Source organism: Myripristis murdjan, chromosome 21, assembly GCF_902150065.1.
Source record: "Myripristis murdjan chromosome 21, fMyrMur1.1, whole genome shotgun sequence".
NCBI lineage: Eukaryota > Metazoa > Chordata > Actinopteri > Holocentriformes > Holocentridae > Myripristis > Myripristis murdjan.
Window position 1 is genome coordinate 19,829,728 of NC_044000.1, and position 25,387 is coordinate 19,855,114.

At 41.2% G+C, this 25,387-nt stretch overlaps 3 protein-coding genes across 3 annotated transcripts; 2 read left to right on the forward strand and 1 right to left on the reverse strand.

Moving 5' to 3' along the window:
- On the forward strand, window positions 1–12,283 carry tfdp1a (transcription factor Dp-1, a). The gene is made up of 12 exons (XM_030081121.1): window positions 1–118; window positions 2,354–2,439; window positions 2,731–2,797; window positions 5,251–5,372; window positions 6,013–6,134; window positions 6,342–6,507; window positions 7,451–7,597; window positions 7,744–7,812; window positions 7,983–8,134; window positions 9,342–9,508; window positions 10,815–10,893; window positions 11,062–12,283. Exons 2-12 carry the CDS (start codon window positions 2,428–2,430, stop codon window positions 11,198–11,200), a joined length of 1,242 nt encoding a protein of 413 aa, XP_029936981.1. The 5' UTR covers window positions 1–118; window positions 2,354–2,427; the 3' UTR covers window positions 11,201–12,283.
- A 2,346-nt stretch (window positions 12,284–14,629) lies between these two features.
- On the forward strand, window positions 14,630–20,747 carry LOC115380069 (rhodopsin kinase-like). The gene is made up of 7 exons (XM_030081120.1): window positions 14,630–15,577; window positions 16,566–16,693; window positions 17,575–17,732; window positions 17,826–17,909; window positions 18,018–18,142; window positions 18,260–18,461; window positions 18,680–20,747. Exons 1-7 carry the CDS (start codon window positions 14,885–14,887, stop codon window positions 18,970–18,972), a joined length of 1,683 nt encoding a protein of 560 aa, XP_029936980.1. The 5' UTR covers window positions 14,630–14,884; the 3' UTR covers window positions 18,973–20,747.
- Window positions 20,605–24,045, reverse strand: mettl21cb (methyltransferase 21C, AARS1 lysine b). The gene is made up of 4 exons (XM_030081124.1): window positions 23,789–24,045; window positions 23,405–23,568; window positions 23,209–23,326; window positions 20,605–21,499 (listed from the first exon to the last, which is right to left on the reverse strand). The coding sequence occupies exons 1-4, from the start codon at window positions 23,919–23,921 to the stop codon at window positions 21,102–21,104; spliced, it is 813 nt and encodes a 270-aa protein (XP_029936984.1). The 5' UTR covers window positions 23,922–24,045; the 3' UTR covers window positions 20,605–21,101.
- Between the last annotated feature and the right edge of the window lie 1,342 nt (window positions 24,046–25,387).

Below are 25,387 nucleotides of genomic sequence, written 5' to 3' on the forward strand. Positions count from 1 at the left end.
GGCTAACGCCGGACACCGCCAAGATCAGATTGTGAGTTGCAGCAGTACGGCGAGGCTAGCGGAGAGCGGAGAGAGAGCAAGGCTAACAAAAAAAACTGCTAACTGGTGAGGCGCTCCGGTAAGCTGCACACACACCGACCTGTAGCGGCCTATGTGCACCGTAATAAAGACACTCTTCAAGTTAGACACCTCATATTTTAAGCGGACATTTTACGCAACATTAATTGAAAAAAAAATTAAATGAAAATGTACGGTTAGCCGACAAAGCTAACGACGCCAGTGTTAACCGCTAAGCACCGGCAGTGTTGTCAATGACAGCTGTGGATTAGCCAGCCAGCTAACGTTAGCTAGCTAGCCCCTCTCGGCTAACTCCATGTCGTTACATCGGATGGCTAGTGCGTTTTAGCCATAATAGCACGTTAGCTCATTTGTAAATATCAAATTATAGCTAATCGATGAGCTACTCGTTGTCTGTATACTATTCATTAGCGTAGCTATTGGTAGCTTTTGTTTTTAACCATCTGATGCTAACTGCGTCGGTAGTAGGCTTTTAGGGTAATGTCTGTTAATGTTAATTAAACTACGATAACGTTAACGCAGCCGGCCATAACTTAATATTTGGTTTATTTTCAGTACTTTTGCAAAATGTTCCCGTCACTTAACTTTACTAACAGAGTTGTTAACCAACTAACCTATTATTTAAACTTTGCCAACATTAGCTAATTCAACATTTTTTTCTTTTTTGTAATTTTGCTTGGCAGATATATCATAGCAATCGCCCTGGTAACGTAGCAGAGCAATTAAAAAAGTATGACGTTATGTACTGTTTTAATGTTTTCTTTCAATGAAGCCAGCTGACAGCCTCACAGTGGCACTAATTACTGGTTGTAATTAGTGCCACTGTTTGACACTAATTAACCACAATTAATTAAATAAACCAGAGGTCCATGGTTTTGCAGTGAGACAGAATAAAAGTTTTAAAAAATGTATATGCATATGACAAAAGCCAGTGCCTTTAGTTCAATTGTTGTGAATAATTTGAAGTGCCAATTTTTAAACAATCAAAATAAAAGCACGATAAGTACTAATTGGTCGGTAATTTTATATAATGCATTCCTTATTTCAGTGGTGTGTGTTTACAGTTTTGAAAACGACCCGCTTTTATATTTACATTTGACACAGCAAACAGGCAGAATCAGTCCTGACTTGGTGGATAAAACCAAACAGGCATAAACTTAACATTGTCTCAGAAAGTGGCCTAATAGTTTATCACCTAACATTTGCACAGCAGTCTAGCATTTCTGTAGAATTAGTGAATTGATGAGAAAGTAGTTCGACATAGCCTAGTTTTGTTTCCTGTTTGGCGGTAGGGATTTAGACCTCCTCTTCCTCCATTCTCAAATGCCAACAAAAACAGCCGTCGAAGAAGCAAGAGTGCACTCGTAAGTGCACACAATCACAATATTATAACTTTACTTTTTCGTGCAAGTGCATCCGTATTCTCTAAATGCCGGGCCAAAACTTAAAGTTGGACCTGAATCCGTGATAAGGGGGTCGATAGTTGCTTAAATTTTTTGATGCGAGTCATTTCAAAACGTGTATAAGCTACCTAGCTAGCTAACGTCAGCAACCTTAACCCTAACTGTTAGCACTAGCTAGCTGGATTCAACAAAAGCTTGCTCATTGCCATCGGCTTACGATACGGATGCTGTTGCTACCTCCCGCAGCCTTCACGTCTTTAGATGTAGCATTTTTTCGACTATCATTTTAAATACAAACATGTGCATATATTTCGTGCTGGTGTGCTAAAGTTAGCATGTTTGCGTTGACCTGTAGCAGAAGTTCGACGATGCTCCTCCGGACGTGGTCAATACCTGAAGTAGGCCTTGTGCACAGTTAGCATAGGAAAAGTTGGGAACATCTTAGCAGGGTTTAACTTGGTTTTGGACCCGCACGGAGCCTTTGGAAGTTAGTTTAAAGTGTAATACAACTGAGATCGGTTTTCAAAGCACATCATCTTTCGTCAATTTGGTGTCTTGTCAGTGTAATAATCCGCTAGTCAAGCTAACGGTGGTGCTGTAGCTTTGTGCAATGTGTTGGCTGGGTGCAGACCAGATGGGCCTTGCTCCACAAATAAGTTGTTCATTGTTTAACCCGGTTTCTTATTTAAAATAATTTAAAACGCATTTGCTTTTAATAGAAGAATACCCCTTGTCTTAGATTATGAACAGTTCCTCTAAACAATTCGTTTTAAATTAGAGAGATATTTTGCATGTGAAGCTGGGGTACAACTGTGAAGAATGCTGTCACTGTTTTAATGATGTGCCCTCATTTTTTTTTTTGTTTGTTTCAGGGGTCTGATTAGTGATAAATAGACGGAGCTTTTCTTTTCAGCCTGAAGCTTTACTTCCCCGGTCCTCTGGGATCATGGCTAAAGATGTAAGTATCTGCAGACATTTGGACAGCATGTGGTGACCATTTAACCAGAAATCAATCAAACAAACAAAAAAAACAAACATTGTTTTGTTTCTGTGCCATCCCAGAGGCACCTCATATCTGCATTTAGTTCCTATAACTTTAATTTAAGATAATAGGAGACATGCCTATAACACCAGCTTGTCTTCTTCTGTACCTCATAGTTTTAGGTTGAAGTTAATTAGTGGATTTTAAGTTCAGGAACTAAATGGTGAGACTATGGAAGAGCAGAAATTTTGTTTTTGATCTTTACAGGCTGGTCTGATTGAAACAAATGGTGAGCTGAAGGTTTTCATTGATCAGAATTTGAGCCCCAGTAAAGGTAGGTTACTGCTAAACATTTATCTGTCTAGTTATTGTGCATAAAGCTTCTACATTTCCCTTTAGTACTTCATATCCTTTAAAGTGATAGTTTAGGATTTTACTCATATAGAGGTAATTTGTTGGTCTATGTGAGTGCCATTTGAATCCAGGTGGCTGAAAAAAGTGCTGAAGGTGAAATCAAAACAAAAGTGGGTTATTGTGCATCCATCAAACCAATTTTCAACTTTTTATTGCTGCTCAAAATCTTGTTTTTGGTGTGTTTCTACTTCATTCATTTTGAAGGAGTACACTCCCAGTTTAGCTGGTGCTGAGGAAATGAGGGAGGGAGGGAGGGAGGGAGGGTAGGGACTTAATCGACCAAGGTTGTGGCTGTATTATACTCACACAGACCAACAAGTACCACTAAATGTGTAAAAAATCTGACCTAGCACTTTAAAGCTGGATCCCTCACATGTTTTTACAGTAAAAGTTTTTCAAATGTAAAAAAGGCGCAACCCTGTGCTGGTTTTAGAGTACTGCCTTTTGCAGAATAAAATGAAATTATGATGTTGAACATCCACACTGTTGAATAATACTGCAAACCTTTTAATACACCTTCATCAGTTTTGTTTAGGCTATAATTTACAGGTTGTTTATTATATAATGCAAGCTTTTTTTCATTCCTATATCAGCGGTGCGTTAGCATTAGGGCTGTGCGATATGACATAAATCTCATATCTCGATATAGGTCATTTTATATACCAATAATGATATGTATCATGATATAGCACATTTTATTTAAGTTACATGAATAAATATAAAAGCACCACATGGAAATTATTACAATTAATTATTGCTATTATTACATTTTCAATTATATACATGACAAATAGAGGGTACTTAATCATATCTGATTATTTTTCTCCTTTTGTTAAACTAAAAATAAACAATGAAGGTGTTCTTTACTTGCTTCCCGATGCTGGCACAATTTTTTTTTCCCAGGCAAAAATAGTTCTGTGAATTCGCCATATGGAGTGACATTTCTTCAGTTACCAAAGCCACTTACCTCTGTGGCAAAACACAGCTATAGTTAGGCTGCAGGTGTGTGTAGCTGCTGCAGAGGCTGCTTCCTGCTCTGCTCTGAAACTGCATGTATAACAATGCAAGACCGCTGAGGTCCACTAGACTCCATTGTGGTACCTCAGTGTCTTGTGCTGTTCGATTGCCACTGAATGAAGACAACATGATGTCAGTTTTCATGGTTTGTCAACTGGCGGGAAATGAGGAGGGTTGCATATCTGCACTGATGCTGCCAGCTCATGCCCAAAATCTAGAGGCTGCAAGGTATCACTAAATTCACAATGAGAAATAAATCAAAATATTCCTTTGGTGTGAACGTTTTTTTTCTCAGTGGATGCAGCCATGACTCCTGCTTTTTTATCTGAGCTTCATTAACCTAGAGTTAATAAAATCCTGACACTGCTGTCAGTGTTTTAGTGATCGGTGCAGTGTGACACTCAGTACAAACGCTCACACTGCTATAGACCATTATGGCAAAGCTGTGGCAACACCTCCACAGCATTCAACTTAAGCTGTGTTATTATGTATGTATTATGCAATTTAGTTAGTTTATGTAGTCTATGCTCGTGTGCATTGTCCACATTACAGAAAATAAACCGCTGTAGGAAATTACTGCAACAAGTTGATTTGTGACACAAAAAAATAAACAATTGGGCAAAACATGGCGCGATAGACATTTTTCTACATTCGTATGATATATATCACCATATTGCACAGCCCTACCCGGTATATAATAAAACTGATTAAATGTTAGGCAGTATCTGTTCTGCACTTGGCAATATTCTGTACCTGTTTACAGACTCACTCAGTTTAGTTATTTTATTCATCTGGATCTTTGTGTCAGGATACGTAATACCATTTCGTAATGCAGCCATGGGTAGACGTGCTCCACACATCACTGAATTTTTTTGACAGGGTAAAACATATGTGTGCTGGCTAGAAAGGTGCCACTACCTAGTCGGCATACTAAGCTACCTAAAGAGATTACATTGAAAATATTAAGCCACCCTCACTGATATGCTAGCAGTACACACTGTAGGATACTGTAACTATGAAATCACAATATTCACACCATCGTAAGTGATTGCCCAATTTCATTGCAAAATGTAAAGTCACTGAATTACCTGATTTGGTGATTTTATTAACTCATTACCAGAATGCCTTCTTTTTAGGTTATGTCATTTTAAATAACTCTCATGGCCCGAAAGAGAAACAAAGAGGGGATTCAGGGAAATGCTGGATTTAGGTTTAATTTAGTGCCAGTCAGGAGCAAATTATTTTCTTATGTCTATTCTTCAGGTGTAGCCCTGTATGATTGCAACTGGACAACAGGGGGCAATGGAGCTCCAGTGAGCAGCTTATTAAATGGTCTTCTCTTATGCCTTTTATTAGGTGTCCTGTCTTTGGTTACTGTTCAGCCCACCGCGCTTCCTTTGGCTAAACAGCTACTGCCCAAAACCCTTGGGCCGTCCAACGTGAACATTGCTCCACACATGCAACACGTGCCACACATGGTGAGTGATATTCCACATAAGTACCAAACCACTCTTCAAATTTCAGAACTTCTGTGCTGTCAAAAACTCATTTTGTCTCATCTGTGAAAACTTGTCACCAGATTTAAGAGGTTTTGCTGTCTGAATTCAGTCATTCTCAGCCACATGATTGGAAAGAAGTCTACATTTGCTTGCTGAGTTTCTCCTCTGTGTGCCTTACGGTTGTGTAAGCCCCTCAATTATCATTGTGAGGTGACCGGGTGGGTGGGGGCAGTTGATCCTAAGCTTATCAACTCTACAGTCAGCAGGATTACTTCCATCATCCCATTATATACAAGGAATATATACATAACGGAAATCAGCTTAGATATCACCTCGGTGAAGGAATAGAGCACCTGCCTTCTCGGTCACTTACATTAACATTTAAATTTCACCTCATAGCTTAACAAAGATTGTAGCGCTAATCTTCTCAGTGTGCTCTTCCTGGAAAAACACCGCTAAGTGTTTATATTGCATACCAGGACCTCAATACGCTTATCCTGCACAGAAATACAAGTGCAATGTCAGTTTTATTGTGCTAAGAGACCCCTAGTAATAGTCAGTGGTGAATAATATCTAAAATGGTTGTGTTTGCCCCCTTGTCCTGTTCTGTCCTGTCTAGGTTATTGGAACACCTCAGAGACCCACTGTTTCCAATACCATACTGGTAAACAGCCCACATACACCCAGCTCGCAGTTCCTTACTCAGAGCCAACCACCAGATGCCTCTCCATGGTCATCAGGGTGAGTCTTTATGAAAGTCAGTGTAAGTCTTTATGAAAGTCAGTGTGAACATTAAATAAGGATTTTAGTAACATTCCTACGTCGGAGAGGGTGTCAAGTTCCATATCGTTTCAAATCAACAACATAGATGGACTGACTTTGGTGCCCTAAGAGTCATTGTTGTTGATGTGAAAGCCATTTGGTGTGATGGATCTCTTCTGTTTTCAGGAAGCGTGGTAAAAAAGGGGAAAAGAATGGGAAGGGCTTGAGGCATTTCTCAATGAAGGTGTGCGAGAAAGTGCAGAAGAAAGGAGTCACCACCTACAATGAAGTGGCAGATGAACTGGTTGCAGAATTCAGCTCCACAGACAACCACATGTCACCCAATGACTCAGTGAGTACTGCAGCTCAGCAGTAGATCCTTGACATGACTACCTCTCAATATGATGCAAGCTTAAATACCACAAGTATAAATAACTGACTTTATACTCATGACATGGAAACTGTATACAGAAAACTGAAGCAGATGTAACCAGGCTGATCTTTATTTCAAACACCATGGATTATATTTTTGGTAGATTTGGTAGTTGTGTCTGCTAGCTAATGGTAGGTAACATAAGCCAATTGAACTGTTATGATTAAGTAGTTTAGGCCACAATCTACTAGAACAAATTTTACGTATAAAGGGTCATTGGCAGAATGAAGAGAAGCATGACATGTAGTCCTCATTTTATGTACTAACTGAAATAAAGGTAAGCGAGGCAGACAAAATATTAATAACATAATATCCATGTGTTGGATATTATGTTATTATGGTGGTGTAGACACATTACATTGAACAGTAACTCAAGACCCAAATACATGGCATAAATTTCTTGCTTAGACCACAGGTACACCCTACAGAGTGGATGATCTGGTTAGATCAGGAGCAGCAGTCCACATAGATTTCCATATTAATGGGCAAAAAATATTTTAGTTATCAAGTTTATATTGATACTCCTTTAGTGAAGATGGCTATGTTGACACATATTTGCCAGTAATTGCATTATTGATGACCTCATTAGCACATGTGCTTGTTTTTAATATATCAGAGTGATTATGGCTAGATATTAGTGCAAGTGCCTCTTGTCAGGAGTGTAGAATATTGGGTGGCACATAAGCCCACCTCCTCCTTTTTTGTTATAAATAATTAAAACTTGATTTAGTCATTTTATTTTAGTCAGTGGGTTTCATTGCTTTGTACATTATGTGGCACCATCAACTTCTCACAATGTAGAAGTTTGTGTTGTCTAAATGTTCAAATCACACCTGCTTAATGGTATGTCTTCCCGTTTTAGCATGTGTATGACCAGAAGAACATTCGGCGGCGTGTATACGATGCACTCAACGTGCTCATGGCCATGAACATTATCTCTAAAGAGAAGAAAGAAATCAAATGGATTGGCCTGCCTACCAACTCTGCACAGGAGTGCCAAAACCTAGAGGTACACATAACACCCACACAGTTTATCAGTGAAAACCTTTTTCACATTAGCTTGCCCTCTTTGTTTGTCTACCACCTGCATTTTTTGTGTTTCATCCCTCTTGATCACACATTATTCCTCTTTTCGTTTACTCTTTATCGTCAAAGGTGGAGAGACAAAGGCGGCTGGAAAGAATTAAGCAGAAACAGTCACAACTTCAAGAGCTGATATTGCAGGTGGGAATAAGTGAATTTTGACTTCTGACATTTTTTTGTATAAACCACATGATTTCATTACAGTCTGCTGTAGTTTGCAGTCTGCTAAAAAAAAGCTTCTTAAAATGTAACCAGTTTTGCTCAGTATGTATTAATTATAATGGTTCTGTACCTTCATCACTGTCTTGCAGCAAATAGCCTTTAAGAACTTGGTGCAGCGGAACAGACAGACAGAGCAGCAGACAAACAGACCCCCTCCACCCAACTCTGTCATCCACCTCCCCTTCATCATTGTCAACACCAGCAAGAAGACGGTCATTGACTGTAGCATCTCCAATGACAAGTACGTGCTTGTGTTTCCAGCACAATTGCATCAAAACTTGTACTCAGTCTGAAACTGTCCGTAAGGCTAGTTTATTTGTTTGTGTCATGGATTTATGAATGTATGTGTTGGTTTCGTATGGACTTACGCCATGATGAATCGGTCTAAACTTTTTGGGTTGCTTTGAACCCACCAATCTCAAATTCAGCATTAGAACCAGATCCGATTCCCAAATTTTATGTCACCCACACCTGTAAACTCTTAAAAATAGAGTCTTACAGTAGTCACACAGCTAACTGTAATGTTTGCGGGGCAAGTGTTTTGAGGGCTAGCAGCAGCTGAGCTAATTTCGATCCTAATTTAATCAGACACTTGAAAAAAATCACCATTTGAAAGAGTGAGTTTTTACTACTAGTAACTGTGCTTTTGCCTGTGCAGCAACCATGAATACATGTTTTAGAAAATTTTAGATAAATTACTTCCTAACAGTGAAAAGCTAAAACAGGTAATTGCACTACACTGGTTTTATTGAGCATTTGGAATCGCAGCACAGTTTGTCCTTTTGAAATGATCCTTCAGACCAGCGTTCCCCAACCCAGTCCTCAAGGACCCCCTGTCGTGCAGGTTTTGGTTTCAGCTCTGCTCTTGCACACCTGACCCAATTAAGGCCTACACGCCTTCCTGCACACCCTGTTCAGGTAGATCTGCTTCAACCAATCAGCATGAAGCCCTTAAATCAGGGGTGGCAAACTGGTGCCATGGAGGGCCGAGAGGCTGCAGGTTTTCATTCCAACCGAAAACTCCACCAGGTGATTTCACTGATTAGTCCCTTCTCTCTGCTTGGAGGTGGGGTGATCAGTGAAATCACCTGGTGGAGTTTTCGGTTGGAATGAAAACCTGTAGCCTTGTGGCCCTCCATGGCACGAGTTTGACACCCCTGCCTTAAATGGATCAGGTGTAAAAGAGCAGAGCTGAACCAAAAACCTGCAGGACAGGGGGTCCTTGAGAACTGGGTTGGGGAACCCTGATTTAGACAGTTGGCACTTTACAAAGTACTAAGAAAGAAATAATTATACAAAATGTGAAATTGTTGTTCTGTATGAGCAGAATTTTTTTGAGGGCAAAAACTTGGATTGGGACAAACCTACTATCTTCTGTTAAATTGTTAATAATCCCATTTATTGACACTTTTTCTTTGACTCTCATCCTTCCTCCCTACCATCTGCAGGTTTGAGTATTTGTTCAACTTCGACAGCATGTTTGAGATCCACGATGACATCGAGGTGCTGAAACGTATGGGCATGGCGTGTGGTTTGGAGGTGGGAAAATGTTCTCCAGAGGATCTGAAGGTGGCACGCAGCCTGGTGCCCAAAGCCCTGGAGCCCTACGTCACAGGTTGGATATACTGTATTATGCCCCTTTTCCACCGAAAAGCACCTGGTGCTAGTTTGGAGCTGGTGCTAGAGCCGGTGCTTAACTGGTTCCAACAAAGAACCGGTTTGCTTTTCCACCGGCCAAGAGCCAAACAGAGCCAAGTCAGAGCTGCGTCATTACGTCAGGGTAAAACGTGATCACGTGGGTGTGCGAGACGCTCGCTCGGAATCACAACAAACCCATCGTAGCGGTGCAAATACTGCTCGTGTCTTTACAAGCCTACATTGCGGTCCAGAGGCGAAAAATGCAATTATTGCTGGCCAACCGTTGTATTCGTGGTCGGAACGAATGGTGACTACGTTTAGCTCTATGTTTATAGCGTTCACTGTTCCCATTTGGGTCTGTAACCCCGCCCACCAGTGACGTGGGGGGGGGTCGCGTCATCGGTTCTTTCTCTGGCCCCTGTTTAGCCCCTGCTTGAAGTTGGTGCTTGCCTGGAACCGATTTGGAACCAGTTTGGCCGGTGCTTGGGCGGTGGAAAACCAAAGAACCGGTGCTAAGTCAGGCACTGGCTCCAAACCAGCCCTGGAACCGCTTTGGTGGAAAAGGGGTATTAGTTGTTGTCCTCTGAACTGGCTTGATTGTGCCACTCATAGTATAAGGAATTCGGAAATGAAATTTATTTTATCTTGGCTGAATTAGATTAAAAGAGTTGTGTTGACAACTGATTTTATTCATTTCAGATGCTCAGGGGGCTTCACTTTTTAAATTTTTGTTCATTGTTTTGCTCAGTCCACTCATTTAGCTGTTCCTCCTTTGTCAAATGTTTGTTGTTGGAAATTATTTATTGAATCTGGTCAGGTACAGTTGAAAGTAACAGTTTGGATCCTTACCCATCTAGTGGTTTGTGCTGCTCCTTGCGAGTGTAATACATCTACTGATTTTGGTCCATTAACTCCTTCCTTGTCACAAGAACAGGAGCTTCACAGGGAGTGTAATGATCCAAAATGGAAGAAATAAATACAGATCTGAAAACAACATGAGTTTGAGCTGCAACACGACGCTGAAAAATTGTTTTGAGGAATGCACAACAACACATCTTGTGAAGTTTACTTTCATTGCAGTTTTCAAATGCCCTTATTTCCAAAATGCCAGAACTATTTTCAGACATAGCACTGCCACTGTATCACAGCACAGCTTGGTTGTCCCAAGTGCACAGCAGAAAATACTTCTTCCATTTTGGACACCAACAAAACAGCTTTAAGGCATCACACTCTTGTATTTTTTTTTTTTTTATGTGAATGCTTGTTTCTCTCTTTATTCACAGAGATGGCAAAGGGTCCCATCAGTAATGTCTACATCACTGGAGGGTCCTCTGCTAATGGAGCCCGTTACCCTGCGAGCAGGTGAGAGACCTCAAGTGTAACGCAACCTGTGTGACAGGAAACAGGACATTAGACTTAATCTTGTATTATGTTCACCCTTTGCCTAAAATGTCACATTCTCCACCCCCGTTTATCATTCTAACTAAATGGAGGCATTCACCTGTTTTTGTTTTTTTTCCCCTCTTGTAGTGATAGTGGTGCTGATGGTACCATGGCTTCCAGTTCTAACGACTCTCACTACAGCGGGTCTCGTGTGGAGACTCCAGTGTCTTACATGGGGGATGACGATGAGGAGGACGACTACGATGAAAATGACGACGAAGACTAACCTGCCTCTCAGCGCCTCGCCTCTCCAACAAGCACAGTCCTTCAAACCACCGTCACCAATGGGGTTTTAGTCCCCTTTCCTGTGTGCTCCTTGAAACCTTTGTCCTCTTTCCCCTACTTGTATTTCTCTCAGTCTGGCTTTCTCAGGGGTGTAGATGAATATTGAGAGTAACAAAGGTGCCTGTTGCACCCTCGCTTTTCTGCTCCTGAATCAGATGTGCACCTGCACCACAGCTCTGGGGGAACTGTAGTTTATGGCCTGGGCACCATGCTGTGAAGTCTTTGTATGTCTAATCCACTTCTCAATAAGCCATCCCACTGAACAATAAAGCAGAAACCCTCTGTACAACCCACTGCTGTTGGAGAATGTATAGTGTACTGTGTGTGAAATAGTTATCCCTATTATGTTACGATTGCATTTGGCAGACCTTATGATACAGTGTTCCAAGATGGCCAAAGTGTCTGCTGTGACATGCTCTGTCAGTCAACTCCACCGATCCAGAATGGCCTATCACAGTTGCCATGGCATCCCAGGATGGGGCTCCATCACACGTTGATGCTTATGCTTTTTTTTTTTTTTTTTTTTTTTTTTTTTTTTTTCCGGTTTAGTTTGGACAGTAATTTGGAACAATTTCTTATCCCCCACTGTGTTGGGCTGGCTTCATTCTGTTCTGTAGGCAGCTGCTTTCCTGATCATATTTGCTTTTTTTTGTTTTGTTTTGTATTCTGGAGTTGTTGAGGAATTCTCCATCACCGCCCTGTCACACCTTGGTAGTGTTTACATATGAATGGCACCAGCAAGGTAAAGACCTCCATAACCCAGGCTCCCTATAGGAAAATAAGCTTTGTTTGTTAATTACGTATATGGATCCTATGATGATTGTAGCTTATAGTATCCTTTAGAAGCCAGTGGTAAAGGTAGACCTGAAAATTATTGATGTATGAAATATGTGGTTGTATAGGTCTTTATGTACTCCCTTGAAAGATCTCCTTTCTAAAACTGAGCAACACATGTACTGACTCTTCCAAATACCTTTTTCTGTAATCTAATATAAGTTTGCAAATTAAATATAGATTGTTTTAATAAGTTTGTATTCATACATTTTGTGGGTTTGTTGCAAAATCCTATAATATGAGGGTCAGCTGTTTTCATTTTGATTCATCTTGATTCCTGACCAACTTGATTTTTGGAAATAATTCTAGTTTAACAAGCTGCCAGGCACCAATCATATGTCTCATACCCAGAGGTTAAATTTTGATTTTTTTTTCCCACCATGTGAAGCAGTCAGCCTTGTAAACAAGGTTATTAAAAGAGATGTTATGTTTTAAATACACTGAAAGCCCTGAGAGAACTGAACCCTTTGAGACAACAGTTGGGTTTTTTTTTAAAGACAGAACTCCTTTTAGCCCAGTGGCCCCCAGCTCTTGTCATTCCACTTTAAGGAGTGATTCAGACATGATAATCCATGGAGCAGCAATATCGCCAATTGTGTAAAAAAAAAAAAAAAAAAAAAAAAGCTGTATTATGAGGACTGGAGATGGGAACCACTGCTTCTGTCTGTTTAAACATAACCAAAAAGGTTATTTAAGAAAAAGACAAGAATTGTCAGTTTTATAGATACGATAGAAATCGGAAAGCATTCAAAAGATCTGAAAATCTGAAAATAAGGTTGAGTGGGAAAAGTCAGCAATGTCAAGTGACAGCTCAGGTGCATGATCAGCTCTGATAAGGGATTGTGTAGCTCTTGTTGCTCAGGTAGTCACTGAAGCTGAAAATCCTCATGTAGACTCTCAGCAGTACATACCAAGAAACTACTGAATATTATTTTTCAAAAATAATGATTTTCAACCCAAATGACTTGTACCTTCTTCATCTCAAAAATAAATGTCAAGTTTATTTTAGATACACTATATGGACAACAGGATTGGGCCACATACACATTAGACCTATAGGAGCTTTTACAAAATCCCATTCTAAATCCATTGGCGTGGATTTAGAATGGGATAATATGGAGTTGGTCCCCCCTTTGAAGCTATAACAGCTTCCACTGCTCTGGGAAGGCTCTCTACAAGATTTTGGAGTGTGTCTGTGGGGATTTTTGCTCATTCATCCAGAAGAGCATTTGTGAGGTCAGACAATGATGTTGGACAAGAGGGCCTGGCTCGCAATTTCCATTCTAGTTCATCCCAAAGGTGTTGGATGGGGTTGAGGTCAGGGCTCTGTGCGGGCCAGTCAAGTTACTCCACACCAAACTCACTCAGCCATACCTTTATGGAGCTTGCTTTGTGCACTGTGGCACAGTCATGCTGGAACAGAAAAGGGTCTTCCTCAAACTGTTCCCTCAAAGTTGAAAGCAGAGAATTGTCCAAAATGTCTTGGAAAGCTGAAGCATTAAGATTTCCCTTGACTGGAACTAAGGGCCTGAGGCTGACCCCAGAAAATCAAGCCCATAGCATTATCCCCCCTCCACCAAACTTTACAGTTGGCACAGTGCAGTCAGGCAGGTAACGGTCTCCTGGCATTCACCAAATCCGGACTCGTCCATCAGACTGCCAGATAGAGAAATGTGATCAATCACTCCACAGAACATGTTTCCACCACTCCAGAGTCCAGTGGCAGTGTGCTTTACACCGCTCCATCTGACACTTGGCGTTGCGCTTGGTGATGTAAGGCTTGCATGCAGCTGCTCGGTCATGGAAACCCATGCCATGAAGCTCCTGGCGCACAGTTTTTGTTCTGATGTTAATGCCAGAGGAGGTTTGATGACCCTGCTCTGTAACTTTATGTGGTCTGCCACTTGGTGGCTGAGTTGCTGTGGTTCCTATATCACTTACAGTTGATGGTGGAAAATCAAGGAGGGAAGAAATTTCATGAACTGACTTGTTGCAATGGTGGCATCCTATTACATTACTATTACAGTACCATGCTGGAATTCAGTGAGCTCTTAAGAAAGAGCCATTCTTTCACAAATGTTTGTAAAGGCAGATTGCATGGCTTGGTGCTTGATTTTATACACCTGTGGCAATGGGACTGAGTGAAACACCTGAACTCGGTGATTAAGAGGTGTGGCCCAATATTTTTCTCCATGTAGTGTGGTCTGAAAGGCCAAGATCATGAAAGTTCATTATCAGTCAGTTATGCTTGGTATAAAATCTGAGCTATCCTCATAAGACTGCAGCTGACTTGTCACTTCATACTGATTAGTGCTGAACTGCTAATTGTGATTTTACATTTGAGTTGCCACTCAATTGACCAGTTACACTCCAGCTGCATATGCTGCCTGTGTTCTGCCTCGTCTTGAGCTGCTGCACTTTGTCTGGGGCATTGGGGTGTTAATGGATTACTGAAAGGTGTTGACTCAGGTTTGTGTGTGTTTGTGAGCGTGTGTGCATGCGTGTGTGTACTGTATATGCCTGTTTGAATGAGGGGGGGGGTAAAGTGCTCATCAGTGTGCTGGGATCTAGTCCACACACGAGCTTCAAGCCTCCCATTTCTCTCTCATGCTCCCTCTGTGTGCTCTGTCACTCCTGTGTAATCTCTGCTACATCTTTTGTTCTTTCATCCTTGCTTTTCTCCTTTTACCTCCTTGCCCCAGCACATTAGTCACTACTTTTTACCCTCTTCCTCTGCTTTCTCTCTGCAATGTTTTCTCTCTGAGTTACCCAACAGTGACTTGCCCTCAACATGGATATTGGAGGCCTGACCACAGTAGTAGCCAATTCTGCTTACATTAACGCTCGTGGGAGCATCGATGGCTCCTCTGCAGCAACGCGGGACAAGAAGTTTTTCTCTCGCCTCAAGCTGCCCCATATCACTGTGTGTGAGAACTTGAGGGATACCCTAGATTTGGCCTTTGACACACTTGTGGAAGAGCCTATTGGTAAGCGCCTCTTCAGGGAATTCTTGGATGCCAACCAGGAGTATCATGGTGCTTGCAAGCTGTGGAAGGACATTGAGAGCTATGACCTGGCGGAGGACTCTGAGAGGGCAAAGAAAGCCTCAAAGATTGTCCAGCGCTACATGGACCCTGCTGCCAAGCACTACTGCCCCTTCCTGTCTGAGGATATCATGAATAAGGTGAAGGAAGGCCAGGAAGCTGCTGACGATGGACTGTTTGCCGATGCACTGGCCTCAGTTTTGGAATACCTCCGGGTGGCCCCCTACACTTTCTTCATGGAGAGCATGTTCCTGAAGAGGTTCCTGCAGTGGAAGTGGCTTGAGCAGCAGCCCATGGACGCAGACTGGTTCTTAGATTTCCGTGTGTTGGGGAAAGGTGGGTTCGGTGAGGTGTCTGCCTGTCAAATGAAAGCCACAGGAAAGCTATATGCCTGTAAGAAACTCAACAAGAAGAGGCTGAAGAAGAGGAAAGGCTATGAGGTGAGAGTAACTTTTGCCTCTGTTGGTGAGTCATACATGCCCTCGAGTTTATACGGTCTTGGTCCTTGAGGTGGATAATTCTATACACACCTGCAATGTCTACTTGTAGTTTTAATTTCAACAAAGACATTAAGGCAGGAGCAATCACTGACATTAGGGCTTCTCTTATTTATATAATTTCCACCTAAATGTTCTGACACAAAATAAATCATGAATGGTGTACCACTGGCACTGGGCACTGATTATTCAGAAATATAATAAGTTGCTATTGGCTTTTAGCGTCTTATATTTTCATTTTTGTTAATTTGATTTAACATTTTAACATTTTGATTTAACAATTTACTCAAAATTACTCAAATAGGATTCATTTGGATCAGAATAGACCACACTGTCAATTTATTCTTAAATCTCTGAAATTGTTTGGCTGGTTGAAATTTGAAATTCAACTAAAGAAAGTTATAACTCGCTTCAGCTTGACCATTTTATTGGGCACTGTTGCATTTCCGTGGCTGAAAATGTTTTTTTCATGTGACGTGCATACAATTTCTTGATAATTTTCTTGGGCTTCACTGGGCTTCATGTTGCAAAGTGTGTGTCTTACACTGAGGCAGGCTGTGATGGTGCTAATCATCTTTGTCCCTGCCTTTGTCTTTTCTGGCCTTAGCCCATGGTATTAAACACTGAGACAGGGATAGAGTGATTACTGGGAGCTTTAGTGAAAAGCTGTTCTGAATGGAACTGCTTGGGATGGTTATATCTTGCCCTTGACTTGCCTAGGGTCATTATTTGAAATGTATTCTCACCTTATAATCATTTTTCAAAAAGGAGAGGAAAAATAACCACCTTACTAAACACGTTTTTCCATTAACCCTGAGGAGCAAGTGTGTATGACTCTTTCAACTAACGCTAAAATGATGTTTAAAAGATGGCCATGTGTGTTTTCAAATGCATTGTGTTCAAAACCGGGTCCTAATATTTGTGCCTGTAGGGTGCAATGGTGGAGAAGAGGATTCTCGCCAGGGTTCACAGTCGCTTCATTGTATCGTTGGCGTACGCCTTCCAGACCAAGGAGGAACTGTGTCTGGTGATGACCATCATGAATGGAGGAGATCTCAAGTAACCGAACACCCCGAAACATACTCACATCTCCAAGCACAAATAGACACAGATAAGCTCCCTGAGGCTCCCACAGACATTATGCCTATTCCTTCACCTTCCTTCTAGTACTTTCCGGCAGTTCTGTCCTCAGCCTTTCAGTGTTTGGCACACAGTACCTATAGTTTGTCCGCTGGTACAAATGATCTCCTCACATTGACAGCAGAATGTGTGCAGTCATCTCAAAGTCTTATATTTTTTTTAGCATGTTACATTTCCCCCATAGTGAGTGGTGACACAAGCTGGAGCTAAATGTGACAATCACCCAAATGTGCTGAAATTGAGCCCATCAGGAAATTTCCTGAATATAGTGTGATTAAAATCGAATGGGATATACATTAAATGCTAATCTGGGTGTTCTCAAGAGCTAAACCATGCTGTATGTCTCTGTAAGCAGTCACATGGGCATGACTACACATGTCAACAGTCATATTCAGCATCCCTGAGAAATATTTGTTCGTGCAGAATCACATTTGTTGAGGATATGTGTACTCTATGTGGACAGAAATTAATTTTGATGAGGCGCACAATAAATTGAATGCTTTTAGAAAAAAAAAAAAAAAACATGATTTAAGCAATCAAAAATGACTTTGAGGTCCTCAAAAGCCTGATTTTAGTTGTTTGCATGGATGTAAACATACAATGTAGTTTGCTGGAACTCAACACTGGGCACGCACACGACTTATTGTGTTTTTGCTCCAGCCTGAAAAAATGATCTTATGCTTGAAACTGCGTAAACCAGTCTTGTGCTCACATTGATGAGAAGTATATACATATATATGGTGTTGCACATTTATATCCATTAGAGACATAACAGCTGATCTCTCTCTCCCGCACCTCAGATACCACATCTACCTGGTGGATGAGAACAACCCCGGGTTCGATGAAGCGAGAGCCTGTTTCTACAGCGCTCAGATCATCCAGGGCTTGGAGCACCTCCACCAGAAAAGAATCATCTACAGAGATCTCAAACCGGAAAACGTGCTCTTAGATAATGACGGTACCAATTTTTTTTAGATAAATACAGTGACATATGTATCTTTGCATCTTTAAATAATGGTTGATGAAGATGCGTTTTTGTGTCTTTAATCAGGGAATGTGCGTATCTCGGACCTGGGTCTTGCCGTAGAGTTAAAGGAAGGCAAAACACAGACCAAAGGCTATGCTGGAACACCAGGTGTGTCTCACCTGCATCTACCAAATTCACTTGTTAAGTAATACCATATTTATAGGTGCAATTTGGCACTTGTTGGAGTACATGAGTGTATCACTTTGCGCCTTGCAGGATACATGCCACCAGAGATGCTGAAAGGGGAGAAGTATGACACCTGCGTGGACTACTTTACCTTGGGGGTGACACTGTATGAGTTCATGGCTGCTAAGAACCCCTTCAGGGAGCGGGGGGAGAAGGTTACCTGCCTTTCTTTCAACCATGAGTTTCATCCTGTGCACAGGATGGATAACTAAGCAGAATTGAGCCACAGAGTCTTGAGACTTGAGCTCAGAGGTTATTTCTCTTCTCTCCAGGTTGAACGTGAGGAGATGAAGGAACGGATCATGAATCGGGAAGTGGATTATCCAGAGAACTTCAGCGAACATGCAAAGACCCTCTGCGGCGGCCTTCTAGCCAAAGATGCCGCTCAGAGGATGGGCTTCAAGAATGGGACCTGCGATGAGATCAGAGCGCACCCTTTCTTCAGTGGCATCAACTGGAGGAAACTGAACGCAGGTATGACATCTCTAAAACTCAAATTTACACGCTTACCACTTCAGTTTCGTATCCCTGAGTAAATAACCTAGCCCTGATCCCTTTATCACATTTTATGCGTCACCTCAGTAAATACGTCGAATTACGGCATCAGGCCATGGTGATGATATTAATCCTCTTGAGTTTGATGGTTGGTTTGGCTGATTGTTTGGTTTCTAACGTATGTCTCTCCTCTCCAGGTATTTTACCTCCTCCCTTTGTTCCTGACCCGAAAAGGGTGTATGCTAAAAGTCTGGATGACGTCGGGGCGTTCTCCTCGGTGAAGGGGGTGAACTTGGAGGATCCCGACAAGACCTTCTTTGATGAGTTCTCCTCTGGCAACATCACCATCCCCTGGCAGGAAGAGATGATCGAGACGGGCGTCTACGCGGAGCTCAACGTGTGGGGTCCTGATGGCAGCCTCCCTAATGACCTTCGGAGGGAATCCATACTAGAGCAGCCAGCCAAGTCGTCAACCTGCTGCGTGTCATAGAGTCATTGTCACTGAGAGCCCTCTGAAATATACAAAGCATAGCCCTCTACAGTTTACGGACAGACTCTCAGGTCTTTAGAGGACACAGGATGGACGATTACAACCCTCAGGACAGACAGAAATCTCCTTTGAACTTTTTAATAATAGAATTTCAGCAACTTGGAACCGAAGACATGCTTTCTTTCAGCAGTGGCCACAGGAAATGACAAGAACAAGACGACAAATGCCATGGAGGTAGATCTCCAACATGGAAAGGACTTAAGAGATTAGGTTCAAGTGATGAAAAATGAAAATTCTTTACATGTGAATTCATTGATCATTGCGCGCTCTCTCTCTTGTCTTCACACATGATCTTTATTGGCATGAAACACAACAATATTTGCTGCCAAAGTAAAATAAGAGAATCAATAAGGTGTAATAATAACAACTATTTGTAATATATGTAGTTTAACAATTATTAGGCCATCAATAGGACCGGACATTAGTGGTAATGTAAATGTATGGAATCATTGCTGTGTCCTCTGTTCTTAGAGGATCATTAGTTGTTGTCGTCTCTGCTGGTGACAGGATATTACATATCTAGCACTCAGTTTCCTCTCCAAATAATAATTGGAGTTGCATGTTAGTGGAAAGATTTTCAAGGTTACGTATGTTATGAAATTGTGCGGAAGTTAACTTCTCTAATAATTTTGTAACATGCAGTGGAGAAATAAGTGCAGCTCTCTCTCCACCTCTGCAGAGTGAGCACAGCCAGGTCGGCCTGCGTCGGCCAGGCTGTGCGCAGTGAGACTCTGTTTTGTTAATGACTTTCTCAGTTTAGGATCAGTCTTCTCTCCAGTGCAACTGATCATTTTCTTTTTTGTTTGGTCAGGCCAGACTAACTGAGGGCTGCCCTGAGGCAGTGCAGCTGGCAGAGGGAAACCTCACTGCTCTTGGCATTGAAGGGCTTTGTGATGGTGTAACTTGGTCTTTGGGTGATACAGAATGTGATGTCTCATTTTAAATATCTAATATTAGTGGATATTGGCATAATTCAACCCTGCATAAATAATTAGTAGTAGCTCCTTTTACTTAATGAATTGATGTACACAATTCTGCATGTCAGATCTCAATTTATAAAAACAGCTTTTATACATGGTCCCCAAGGTTTACTACAGCAGAATGCAAAGAATATCCTTCTGGCTTTCTCTCTCTCAATTTCTCTCACTTTTTCACTGTCCATCTTGCTTGATCTCTCTCTTTGTGTGTGTGTGTGTGTGTGTGTGTGTGTGTGTGTGTGTGTGTGTTTGTGTGTAGGAATGTCTACTTATGGTTATGCTTTTAGACTCAAAATTCAACATGTGTATTTTAATCAGGTTTTTAGTTATGTGGTAATTTGGTGCTGAGTGACCAACATGTAATTTAATGTATTTATTCCCCACACCTCATGTCTGCTGTTTTGTAGTGTATGCAATTTAATGGAAACTACTTTTCTTTAAAGTGAGTTTAATCATTAGTCATGTATATATGTAGCTAAATCATACACTGTTGTCAATATATGTACCATAAACCAATAACTCCTGGATACAGTTACCAAAAGCTAAGAGATCCAAAACTGCACAGTTTCATTCTTCATTTTTCATTCAAGAAAATATTTTCTTAAGTGTTTATTTTACGGTTTGTAATCTACTCTTTGAGAGTAGCTTTGATAAAGCTAAATGTAGGTTAGCTGATACAAGACAAACGTGAGAGTAGGAGAAATGTTTTCCACAGTTTTAAAGCAAAGCAATTTATTTCAAAAAAATAAAAAAGCTGAATAAGGTCACAAAAATTAAATGTATGAAAAACAAAATGGCAAATAAAATAGCTTTTTGAAATGGTAATTTGAGTCTAGAACTTCTTTTCTTTTTTCTACTACACAAAGGTTATAGCGCTGCTCAGGAATGTCAATTAAGCACAAATCAAACCTGGACTGTTGATTCTTCTTTCTTGAAACTTATTTATATTGTAATTTTTTTTTTTTTTTTTTTTTTTTTTGCGCTTTTACTTTTCAGGACACTTCTCTCTAGCATCTGCCAAACAAACATCGATTCACCCTTTCAGTCTTTTGTTTTTCCATCACTGCTCACACCTCTGCTTTTTTCTCTTGGTCACTCTCTTGCTGTGGCCTTGTATATCCTCACCTCCTCCTGCGGCAGCTCACACACGAGCGTGCTCTTAAAGCTGCTCTTGAAGGTCTCGGTGAACCTCAGGTCAGACTGGAACCGCACCTTGTTGGCCCACAGCAGCGTCGTCCTGCTTCCTGGCCGGCAGAAGTGACGCATAGTGGCCAGCAGGTCCTCCAGGTAGTCGTGGTGATAGACCACGTCTGCCGCCAGCACGTAGTCGTAGTGACAGGAGGTGCAGGGGAAGTCTCGTTCCAGGTGCTGGCCCCACGTGAGGCTCACCACCTGAGGTTTGTAGCGGCAGCGGCCCTTGGTGTTCCGCAAAAGGTTAAAGGTCAGATTAGACAGAATGTCGGGCAGGTCGGTGGCCGTCACCCAAGCACCTGGAAAATCATACAGGACAGAAAGCCACTGAAGTAAGGGAGACCAGGGCTGGCTGGCACACCTGTCACTCTCTGCCATATTGCTCTGACATAATTTGTGTTATAATGATCTAAATAGCTGCAAAAATGAAAGTTTAAGGTCTCAGCTTTAAATAAATACATATTCAGTGTACACAAATGTTTTCTAAAATGAGGTGATGTGTGTGTGTGTGCCAACGAGCCGCAGCACAGGAATGGTTGGCACAATGTTCAAACTCTGTGATTGCAAAAAATGAAGCAAACCATAAAAAAACTATTTGAACATTTAATACAAACAAACAAACAAACAATGAACACGACCATCTAATAGAATATCTGCCCAAACATTATTAAGCAGTTCATCTGCAGTGAGGTCTTATCACTTTTCCTGTTGACCATTCAACATGATAAACATATAACCAACAATATTAACATTGTTTTTCTTTCAAAATAGTTTTAAATGTCTCAAAACACCTCAACTAAATATACCTTAACACTTACAAGTTCATGAACTACAAAGCTATTGTTAAAACACAGGCACACACACAGTTTTTTTTGTGTGTGTGTGTGTGTGTGTGTGTGTGCAGTGTGCAGTTTTATGAATGCTGGTAGCGATTGTGATCAAACTAGCAAATATGACATTTGATTAGGATTTATTATCTAATATAATTTAAGATTATGAAATGTGATTAAACTTTCATTTCATTTTTTTCAGAACAGCAGAATAAAAATACCAAATTTTTCAGAGTGTGAATGTGGGCAGTAAAGACAGTTTTCTTAAAGGAACAGTAACCACAACTATTGGTATTTCCTACCAACCCCGTTCACATGTGACCCAACTTTGTCATGAAGTTATGTTTGCCAGCTGTCATCACTCATCACACACTTGCACATCTTTTATGAAAATGTAGCAGATTCCTGTGTCTATTAACTAGAAGTGACACAGCTCCAATATCTCTATCTAACACAGTTTTAAAATACATTTAACATCAAATATTTTGATGTTATATTTTTGTTTCTGTGACCTTCAAAGCTTCAGAAAATGTGCCAACCAACCCTGGGCGCCCCCAGGGAGGAGGGGGTCCCAAACCCTTTTTGGGACTGTTTCTTGGGAGGTCTACCCACTGGTCACCTTGTCCAGTATGTGATGAGAGAATTGGCATTAAAATATTGTCTTCTGTGTGAGTGTGGTGTATAGTTATTATCCTTATCATAGGCCACAGTATGTTAAGTGGTCATAGGTGGCTATTGTTGGCCTCAAAGTAAAAAAATGGAATTTGGGTCAGTTCTAAGGCTTCATGGCTGGCTCATTTTGACAACATGCATGTAAAGTTGAGTAAAAGTGCTGGTTTTGGTCAAATGCAATCTTAATAACCACTTTGTATGGCAGAAGATTTCTCCTTCCAAAACTTTTTGTGTAACATGTTTTGTTGATACAGAGTGTATGTATAATAATGAAAGCTCTGACTCTGCAGGTCATGCAGAGAAAATCAGGGCTACATTTGGATTACTAAAAGGTCTACCTTCATACTTTAGATAATGCTAATCCCTTATAATGATTACACAACCAGCTGTATGCTGAAGTGTTAGCATGCGCAGTGGACAGGAGCTGCCTTGGTGCCAATCCTATTGAGTGAGGTGACCAAGGGTCAAACTCCCAAAAAGCTGGCATTGTCCTTTAATATCCTCACCAAGCAGAGTGGCCACAATAGACAGCAGGCCGGTCCCAGCTCCAATCTCGAGTACTGCTTTGTCCATCAGGTTCATCTGCTGCTGGTTATTTTCCAAGAACTGGCACAAAGCCACTGCCTACAAAACAAACTGCTGTTATCACAGCGATCACACCCACGTTCATTTATTATATCTATAAACTATAGGAGGGCTCACCCCAGGCCAGACGAGAGCGCCATAGTTGTCCAGAGACTCCCGGATGCTGATGTCATGACCAGCGAAGAAGAAGGACTCCTGTCCCAGTGCATAATACACACTGGGTTCCCACAAGTTCCTCCTGCCCAGTGCCTCTCCTGCCATCAGCTTCTGGTTAGTCACCACTGTTGAGAGGGTTACACCAAGAACCACATGCTGTATTACGGTTGTACAGCCCTGCAGCACACATCATCATAAAAAACTAAAAAAACTAAACAAAACTGAGGTACCACAATGACCTACATACCTACAGTTTAACCCATATAAATACCCAAAGCAGAAAAAAAGTACAATGTCATGAGTAATAAATAAATAAATAGGTTACTACATAGAAATTCAAGTTACCCTCATTTGTGGTTGCCTTTTCCACGTGTAGTTTCCCATCCAGAGTCTTCCCTCTCCCAGCCTCACCTGCCATCTTCTCCTCTCCGGGTTGCACCATCTGGATGGGCTGTGGGACTGTTGACGATCTCTCCATGGGCACCAGTTTCTGAGGAAATCAACACATTTCATTTAAATTTTCATCAGCTCTGTTAGCCTGTTGCAGTGCATCTGTAGCACAGCTACATGATGGAGATAAATATGGCATTTTGTGTGATATTTTTTTTCCATTGCTTGCTGTTTTCTAAACTAATTATGTTTTCAGTATTGGAGTGGTTTCATTTCATTCACACAGACTGACAAAGATCATACCATGTGGCCATTCCAAATAAAAGGTAATACATACCATAGTTTGGCAAAATATATGATAAGTAACCCAACCAACAACAACAGCAAAAATTACTGTTTTAAATTCTCTTTAAGACATTGTAAATTATACTAAATATTCACATTATCAACTTTAAAGCTCTATTACCAGGGTGGACCAGTAACTACTTTTTTTTTTTTTTTTTTTTTTTTTTAGCAAAAGCCCAGACATGTATAAACACTTATTAACCTTTATTTTCAGTTTAACATCACCTGTATATTCTCATGGTTTAGTGTGTCCAAATCTTTCTGCAGTTTTAAAACTACTGCTATACAAATACTTCCTGTAAAAATCTTCAGGTCTGTGTCCTCATTACATTTTAACCATTGCAAACAATAGCAAACCCAAATAGCCAGTTGTTAAGGACTTACTATTGTTCATATGAAAACAAAATCACTGTGAATTTCCGCTGTTCCTTTAATCTGGCATTTCAACCATGTGGATGAAATACATATCTTTGGAATGTTCCAATATTTGCATCATTACAAAGCCAATATTTGTATTTGTTTAGCCCATTCATTGGCTAATATTTCATATGCACTAGGTGTTTGTTTGTTGGTGAGCTTGTTAAAGGGTTCAAATGATTTGTGTGTGTTTGTGATGGCTTTAATTCGGTATGGGCCAGATTTAGTCCGTCAGTCTCTGGACTCCGACCCGCTGGACCCTGGGTCGGAGCCCAGAGACACAGCTGCTGAAAACCACCGGCCAACAACCTCCATACAGGGAAAACACAAAGTTACACAAACCTCCCATCCATGTCACATTCTGTCTCTGTGCATGCATGCAGGTCACAGTTTGATGTCTCTCAAAAATGACTGGGAATTTGCAAAAAAAATAGCTGTGATCTGAAAAATGTTGTTATTTCCCATCTGCTTCCTCTTCTCCTTTACCTCTCCTCCTTTTCACATCAATGCACCCATAAGGCGTCACCACATGTCGCTCCTCTGTGATACATACCTGTATGAAGTGGTCTCCTATCCTTTCTCTCTCTCTCTCTCTCTCTCTCTCTCTCTCTCTCTCTCTCTCTCTCTCTCTCTCTCTCTCTCTCTCGTGTCTGCTCCTCTCTGTTGGCGTCTTGTGTTTATAGAAGCAGCATCATTTCTGACACACCCCTGTGAGGCAGGGAGAGCTGGGGTCACTGGCAGCCACAAATGACAAACCAGGGCAGAGAATCGGATTCATAATGGCAAAGAAAG

What these genes read in the sequence shown, in the direction of transcription:
- LOC115380069 (XM_030081120.1), top strand. Translation starts at nt 14,885, where the DNA reads ATGGATATTGGAGGCCTGACCACAGTAGTAGCCAATTCTGCTTACATT. An exon ending in CGTGCTCTTAGATAATGACG is followed by an intron (nt 17,733 to 17,825) that starts GTACCAATTTTT and finishes GTCTTTAATCAG; the next exon opens with GGAATGTGCGTATCTCGGAC. An exon ending in AGGCTATGCTGGAACACCAG is followed by an intron (nt 17,910 to 18,017) that starts GTGTGTCTCACC and finishes TGCGCCTTGCAG; the next exon opens with GATACATGCCACCAGAGATG.
- mettl21cb (XM_030081124.1), bottom strand. Translation starts at nt 23,921, where the DNA reads ATGGAGAGATCGTCAACAGTCCCACAGCCCATCCAGATGGTGCAACCC. An exon ending in GCGCTCTCGTCTGGCCTGGG is followed by an intron (nt 23,327 to 23,404) that starts GTGAGCCCTCCT and finishes TTTGTTTTGTAG; the next exon opens with GCAGTGGCTTTGTGCCAGTT. An exon ending in TATTGTGGCCACTCTGCTTG is followed by an intron (nt 21,500 to 23,208) that starts GTGAGGATATTA and finishes ATGATTTTCCAG; the next exon opens with GTGCTTGGGTGACGGCCACC.
- tfdp1a (XM_030081121.1), top strand. An exon ending in TTCAAGAGCTGATATTGCAG is followed by an intron (nt 7,813 to 7,982) that starts GTGGGAATAAGT and finishes ACTGTCTTGCAG; the next exon opens with CAAATAGCCTTTAAGAACTT. An exon ending in TGTAGCATCTCCAATGACAA is followed by an intron (nt 8,135 to 9,341) that starts GTACGTGCTTGT and finishes TACCATCTGCAG; the next exon opens with GTTTGAGTATTTGTTCAACT.